Below are 7,836 nucleotides of genomic sequence, written 5' to 3'. Positions count from 1 at the left end.
TGCTACACAACTCCAGACTTGGTCATAATATATTCTAAACTACAAATAAAATAAAGAGGTCCTTTATTTAATACTGAGTTCAGGGTACCCCTTAAAGGAGGAAAAGTTGGTGTATGAACCATGGACATTAGTATGAAAAACAAAGTTAATTAAAAAGTTGATTTTCTTTCTTATTTTGTCTGCATTAAGCAAATGTGGGTTTATATCTTTTGTGCTCCTAATTTTATGTTCAGATCATGATTTGAAAATAGTGTATGGGCAGCAGAGTGGCTCAAGTGATAGAGTGCCTACATAGCAAGCATGAAGCCCGAAGTTCAAACTCCAGTATACAAAAAATAGTTTATTGTTGCTGAAATAACTAGTTGTCAAAAATTTAACTTTGTTTAAATTTTTTTAAAAATTTGTTTAAAACCACAGAAATTTATCATGCCTCAGTCTGGATATATATAGATAAATATTTTTATTCTAATAAGGTCATCTCAATTTGTTTTTTTCAATTTTGAGACTTTAGGAAATCCAAGTGCCATTTTGGAACAGAACTGCCTTTACCCAGTGAGTGAAGAGGTGACATAAAGAAACAGGGAGATTTGTGCATACAGGATACAAAAAAAAAAGAGTTCATGATTTAATTATGAAACCCCTCCAAAAGAAGGTCATGTCTAGAGCAATATCTGGCTTCTTCCCCTTACTATCTATGGTCTCCTTGTTTGTGATCCCGGCCCCATTTTCATGCATTACATGCTTTCTTGCCCTTATTTATTCCTGCCTCCAATAAGGACTTGGACAGGAGTCTGCTGAGTCTGTGCTGGCAATAAAGCATTGCTTCCTGCTAATCTGCTTCAATGTCCCATATCTCAGCTAGCAGCATCCCATAACACCAGGCCAAGGAAGCATATGGAATAACTGAATGAGAAAAAAACCTTATGTACACACAGTCTAAAGTAATATTTATTTTTCTTTAATATTTGCTATGTATATCTCAGTTTGAACAGTAAGAGGTAAGCATGTATTAGACAGCTTTCTGTCACTGTGATGAAATACCTGAGAGAATTAACTTAGAAGGAGGAAAAGATTATTTTTATCACAGTTTTAGAGGCCTTAGTCTTTGGTCTGTTGGCTCCATTGTTTTAGGGCCTTCCATATGTTTCTAGTTATTATCAGAGTAATACACTGTTATTTAAAAATTTACATGCACAAGAGTGTTAACTTCCTTTCTGCTCCTGTTTCAAACCCAGAGAACTACATACAGCACTTTTGTCATGTACTTTCTGTCTTGCTTAAGTCTCAATGCATTGGTGGAGGCCTTGCCAGAAAAGGAGGCAAGGTTGATCTGAAACATGGAAAAACACTGTAAAGTGTTTATCCTGTGTACTTGGAGAAGAATACCCAAAAGATTTGGTGACCCCACAATTGTTATGGACTGTGACCACGTGTTCCTATAAGGAACTCCTGTGACTGAAGCTGCGGCTTCTGTCTTGGTCTCATCTAAGGTGACTCCTTTGTAGCTGTGGTCATCCTGGTGACAAAGCTCATTTGATTGAGACCCCCTCCTCCCACAGAACAATGTTGTCCCTCAAAGCAGGGTTACTATATTGCTTTGACCTGGAAGACCACACACAAGCACCTATAGACCATCCCACTAACATTCAGAGATGGGGTCATTGTAGGATTTGGAGAAGCGTTGAGGTGAATTCCCAAAAAAACTGGTTTTCATAATCTCTAAACAGAGCAAGGCTGTGTGTCAAGTGGCAACCATCAAGCCTGGGGAGGGAGACTCAGATACTGCTCTTTATAGGAAACATGGAAGCTGCATCCCCAAACCTCTCCCTGGATCCTGGAGGGAGTGGAGGCCAGGTGTCTATGGTAGAGTGGTTTAGTGTCCCAGGCAAGAGTGTGAGACATCCTTTTCCTATTGACAGACTTTCAAAGAGTAAAGTCTTTCCTATCTATGATGGGGGAAGTCATTGAGGTTTCTCAGCATGGCGTCCTCAGTGTTAATTTGAAAAGGTAGTCTTTAGAGGTTTTCATTTCTTCTGGCCAAGGCCAGCGTTAGGGGTGGAGAACAGTGGAGTCACACAGTCACACATGGACTCTTTCTCAGGAGGGAGTAATGCTGGATGTCATGCTCTGATGTCACTATTTTGACCATCTTAGTAGTATTTTCTCATTGCTGGTATTTTGTATGGGAAGTACAATGGGACAATGGAACACACATGTAGAGAAAGTGGACATGTGGGGAGACAGACTCAAGCCGAAGGACACAGGGCCAAGGTTGGCCTGGCTGCCCAGAGCATCCCCAGAGCACCCGGGGTACCTCAGGGCTGGCTTTGTTGTGGTGACAGCAGAAGCCACCACAGCAGCAGTGGCCTCAATCCCTGGAAGGAGGGAGGGTGTCCACAGAGACCAGCCCCAGAACCTCTGCATTTGTCCATCCCCCCAGCTCCCCTGAATATGTACGTAAATATTAACTCTGGCCTTAGCCACAGGACCAAAATCCCAGGTGTTCAGGCACCAAAGGTCAGGAGATGATTGCAAAACAGACATTCCCACATGGGTGGCAACAAAGCACCCCAGAAAGTTACTAGAAATTTTCAGAGAGTTAAAAGTTCAAGGAGTTATCACTGCTTCAGAATTTATAGATTTATTAAACTTATAAAAAGATTTACATTCAATAGAAGGTGTTATTTTCATATGAAATTTCTGATAAGTCAATTAGTAATAAGAAAGAATTTGAAAATTAATTTTTCCTTATTGTTGAAAACAGTAGTTGAATGCACCAACAGGAGTTACAAGCTAACCACAAATCATGAAGTCACTTTTGCTGTCTTGTTGGCTTCCACAACTTCCAGGACAGATCAGCAGTAACATCAAAATCTCAGTGTATAAACATATACTTAAAATTATTGAAGAATTCAATCTTTTTATAGTTTTTCATGAAAGTCACCATCTCTAGACATGTGAACATTTTATGTTTCAAGATTGTAAAGACAGTTTGTAAAACAGTCTGCTCTGTTTGCACAGTTGCACCAGCTGATTCTTCTCAAAATAAAAAAATGGTTGTCACTCAAAGTGTAAATTTTGATGGCCAAATAAATGAAAAAAAGGTGACTAAAAAATTGTTTTATCAAGTTATCTCATTAATAAGTTCTGATTATATACAATATTATTACATTTTATAAACTATTTTTGAGAAGAAAGCTTTATATCCTATTGCCTTCAACATCACTTTTATTTCCTGCTGTTTGCAGTGGTCTCCCTGTTTTCATTTTGCATTGAGCTGGGCTTTGTATGGCCAGTTTGTGGATACATTGTGTCATTTGATTCTCATTCACAAATCTGCCAGGTAGGTATGACTCAGTATTACAGAAACCTCCCCCATACTATCCCCGTGCTGTTCTCATAACGTCACCTCTTTTCCTCCTACAAAGGAAGAAGTCAAAGCTAGAAGAACGCTGTGTCAAAGGCCAGCCTCCTCTGCTTCTACTGCCATGTCCTCTTCGATGTTCTGAGACAGAGGGAAACCATGCCTGATCTTGCGGGAGGCAGGGAATTAGGCACCACCTGGTGACCATTCCTTGTCCTCCTCACCAGGAGATGCAGAGCTGTTTTCTTTTTCCTGCTTGCATGAAGCATGTGCATATGTGAGGTGTCTTAATTGTTTTTTCCTCTTAACAACCCAGTGAGATTTCAAATGTTTTATTAATCCCCTCAAAGAGCCAGCTTTTTTTATTTTAAAGAAATTTCTCTATTTTTAATAAATTTTTTCTTCACTTCTATTTACTTCAAGTTTAATTTCTTCCCCCACTTTCTTATAAGTGTCATCTTTGAGTTTTTCTCCTTTCTTTTACAAAAGCATTTAATACCTCATCATGAACAGTTTTTCTTTTTAGCCTTTAACATATTTATAATATTTATGCCCTTTTTTGTTAATTCTATCATCATTGTCATCACGGGGCCTGTTTGACTAAGTGACTTTTCTCCTGGTTGTGGGCCATATTTTCCTGTTTCTTTAAATATCTGATAAGTGTCGACAGGATCCAGTACATTGTCAAGTGATAGATTTGGCCATTTGCCTCCTCCCCCCTTTGTTTTGGCAGTACTGGGGTTTGAACTCAGAGAGTCATGCTTGCTAGGCAGGCACTCTACCACTTGAGTCCTGACAGCTGCAGACAGTTTTGGCTAGAGTTAAATAGCACCACTGCTAATATCATTTTTATATGAAGACTCTGAGGTCACTCCTCTTTGCTGGTGGGAATGTATATTTTTTCAGTCCTGTGTGTGCTCCTGGAATATTCATCCATTGTCTTTTTGGTGTTTTTGTTTTCCTCCGGCCTGGGAAGTTTTACCCTCAGTGTACATGAGTCCGTGTTCAGTCCAGGGATGAAGTCACCTCACCCCTGCAGCTCTGTTTCCCCTGGGGAATTCTGCCCTGCTTAAAGTTTGATCTCAATTTCTTCTAGGCTTCATCATGGTTAGTCTGGGTTGAGTTCTCCTCCCTGTGTCTTGGCCTGGAACCTAACCCTCTGGGCTGTGGATCTAGTGAGATTTCTGCACTTGTTTCCTTTCTCTTTATAATCATAGTTCTGTACTATACTGTTTGTTCTCCAGTGTCTGAAAATCAGCCATTTTACATCTTTTTCCTTTCTCTCTATAATCATAGTCTTGTACTGTACTGTTTGTTGTCCAGTGTCTGAAAATCAGCCATTTTATATCTTTTGTCTGGTTCTCTATTGTGTACACTGAGGACAATTCAGTGAACCCTGTTTTGATAGAAAGTGAGCTGCATGCACTATTTCAGGTCCTCTGGTCTTCCTGACAACCTGGTTGTCTTTCCTCTATTGCTCTTTCATTGGGGCTTTGTGCCAGGGAGGAGAGACCACCCATTCCACTTTCAAGACTCATTCCCTATCAACATTGAGAGAACACCAAATAAAACTGAAGAGCATCCAAATCACTCACAAGCCCTTCAATTCAGCAAGTGCTTGTTAAACAGAAAAGACAAAGACAAAGTCCTTCCTCATAAGCATCCTGCAGCCAAATGTGAAGAATAGCAGTATGCAAATATACACAATCCAAAAAGCAAGCAAGATATGGAGGTGGGGTCTTAAGTCAGAACCCTATGGCATGTCAGAGAAAAGACTGTTCTACTTGGGAAACCAGCTGTGTTTTTGAGAAGGAGGTGGACTTTGAGACTGCCCTGGGGATCAAATTAAAATTGGGAGATGAAAGGGAAAGAGTGAATATATGCCAAGTATGAGGTCAACAGAGCATTAGGAAAGCAAAGGAAATACTGAAGGAGGAGCAAGCTTCCCATTTCTCTTAGCAATAAAGTTTACAGAAAGATTTGGGATGCTTTAAGATTTTGGAGAGATACAGCTCTGGATAGAAAGACTGGAAACCTCAAAGACCCAGGTAACAAGAAAACAAAGGAAGCATATTTCCAGAGAAAGGACTTCAACTTCACAGGGGTAAAAAATATACAAAATAAAAAATGTTTCATAGATCTACGAACCCTTGGAAAATGAGTTCAGGTACCTTGAAGACTCCTGGAGAGATTCTGCTTTATTTTAGTAAAGGTGAGTCCTCAGAATTTCTTAGTTGTCTGTTTGGTAGTAAGTACCACAATAAGTAGAATGTTCAAAAAGATTAAGTTTCTAAATTTTTAAAAAATATTTAATTTGATTTTACTTTACAAACATCAGGGGGACTCTCCCCACTTTACAACATATTCACAATGTTTCTGGTTCTTTTATTTTTTCCTACAGCATTTTCGATTCCTTGAACAGTTGCCTATCTGTTCCTCCTTTGCAAGGCAGCTTCTCAAAGCACACCGGCCTTTCCTTATCTTGCAATGTACTTTTTGTAAAGCACTTATGAACCCTCCATGACCTATATGGATAGAAGAGAATATATAGGAAGGTTTTAGAAAGGCTTTGGTACAAGTATAAAACTTAGAATCCCTCAAATAATTCATCTGTTTACATTTATTTTAGTTTTTAAATTTTTTTCTCCTTTTCTATAAAATCAAGAATATAGGTAAGACGGGTTAAGCAACCAACAATGAGCCAGCAGGCTCATGGCTAACAGCCCACAGAGACATTGGGGAAACTGTCTTGTGGAAGTTGCCTGACCTCTGAGTCTTGCTATAGGAACACATGGGGACCGAACACACTGTGGTCCCAAAGAGTATCCAACAAGTTCCTGGCTAGACTTCTAACCACTGAACTTCATAAAATGGAAGACTGTGCTTCTGCTCTCAGACCAAATCAATCTTTCCTATTAGAATTAAAAATTTATGTCACTTATTTTCATGTCTCATTAATAGTCTTCCCATGAAGAAGTGGGTAAGGAGATATCTTTAGTGATGCTATTTTCTTTTAAGAGTGGAACAGGAAAGACTCAGAAGCCTGTCTTAAGGTTCTTGATTGTTATCGTCAGAAAAAAAATGGTATTGTTTAGTTCTCATTTGACAAATCTACTTGGTCTAAAGCTTCCAGAGGAATGGAAAAGGACTGGCTGAGTTGCATATTCCTAACTCAACCCCATATTTCCCAACCCACCTTACCTGAAATAGGCATCAAGAACAAGAGGAGCAATGCAATTAGCAGATAATGGATCCTCATAGCTCACGGCTCTGCAAGCAGCTAAGACTGGACTGAAGGGTGTGCCCATTCACCTTTATAAAGAGGTAAGCCATGGCTGAAATTCTTGTGATATCACAGTGATGACAATATAACATATTTCCTGATGTGTTATTGTAGTTTCTCTCACTGCAAAGTACACACCCATTTCTGATGGCTGCAGCCAAGCTTGACAGATGTGTGGGTCTTGGTTTTCTCCAAGTTCCAGAGGCTTGTCTGTGTCTGGCTCACATCTGACTGGAGTATTGAGGGGGTTGGTGTGGGCAAGACCTGTCTTCTTTTGAGGGTAGTCCCAGAGCTTGCAGCAGGCAACTGCCTTGTCTTCACTGTGATACTTTGATGTTTTCTGTCTCTTCCTAAAATGCTGGGACAATTTGGAAGTCTCCTGGGAACCAAATCAGTCCAGTCTGATTCAGAATTGAGGGCAGGACTGGTTTTGAGACAGAGAAGAAAAAAGGAAAATTGGCTATGTTGAAGAGCCCCTGCCTCAGAGTCATGGGCTATGGTGGGGTGCTAGAGTTTGAGTGAAACATGTCTCACACATCACCATTGTCTGAAAACTATCCAAATTTATGAGTGAAGAAGCTTTATTTTACTTCATTAGAGAAAGAGAATGCTGTGATGATATACTTGATGAACTGGCATCTTCTTAGGGAGGACACTCCACTTCTTATACCAGAGGGGCTTCTGAAGATAGTACTACAGACCTTAAGATTTCTCTCGGCTTATAAGCTTTTGATGAACTCCGGGGATCAGGTAACTTCCACTGGGTGTAAATTCAGTGTTTAAAAGGGCAAACTAATTTGTGTTTTGTTTTCTTAACTATTAAACTTAAATGTTATGTAAGTCAATAAGTGGGTTATATTTGTTGACATGGGAACTAAAATGACCATGATTTTGCCATGCTGTTGAACTGTGTTGATGCAGTTATAACGGATCTGCCAAGGTTCTGGGTGTGTCAGTTCTAGGAGTGTGCAATCAGGATACCGGTGCCTCTGGAGGCTCAAGAAGCAAACTCTGAGCCTTCCTACAGATGGGGACAAACACATGTGCTCAGTATGGTTGGTGAGCCTGGTGCGGTGAGATACGAAGAATAAATCTTGGTTCCTTTTCTCAAGAAGCTCCAAGTAGGTGTAGGCAGATGGGTAGACAGTGGAATAGCAAAGTAGGGTGGGTACTGAAGAGTGTCATGGTG

The 7,836-nt window shown here is 40.0% G+C and overlaps 1 protein-coding gene across 1 annotated transcript; it reads right to left on the bottom strand.

Annotated features, from left to right (window-relative positions):
* Positions 1–5,646: 5,646 nt before the first annotated feature.
* LOC109674519 (beta-defensin 103A-like) lies at positions 5,647–6,689 on the bottom strand. Its single transcript, XM_020151467.2, has 2 exons — positions 6,566–6,689; positions 5,647–5,889 (listed from the first exon to the last, which is right to left on the bottom strand). The coding sequence occupies exons 1-2, from the start codon at positions 6,621–6,623 to the stop codon at positions 5,750–5,752; spliced, it is 198 nt and encodes a 65-aa protein (XP_020007056.1). The 5' UTR covers positions 6,624–6,689; the 3' UTR covers positions 5,647–5,749.
* Between the last annotated feature and the right edge of the window lie 1,147 nt (positions 6,690–7,836).

Source organism: Castor canadensis, chromosome 14 (genome assembly GCF_047511655.1).
Source record: "Castor canadensis chromosome 14, mCasCan1.hap1v2, whole genome shotgun sequence".
Taxonomy (NCBI): domain Eukaryota; kingdom Metazoa; phylum Chordata; class Mammalia; order Rodentia; family Castoridae; genus Castor; species Castor canadensis.
This window is presented reverse-complemented; position numbering and strand designations above follow the sequence as displayed.

Excerpts from the sequence above, each read along its gene's own strand:
- LOC109674519 (XM_020151467.2), bottom strand. The coding sequence starts at position 6,623 with ATGAGGATCCATTATCTGCTAATTGCATTGCTCCTCTTGTTCTTGATG. Across the intron at positions 5,890-6,565 it reads GTTCTTGATGCCTATTTCAG|GTCATGGAGGGTTCATAAGT; the intron begins GTAAGGTGGGTT and ends CTATCCATATAG.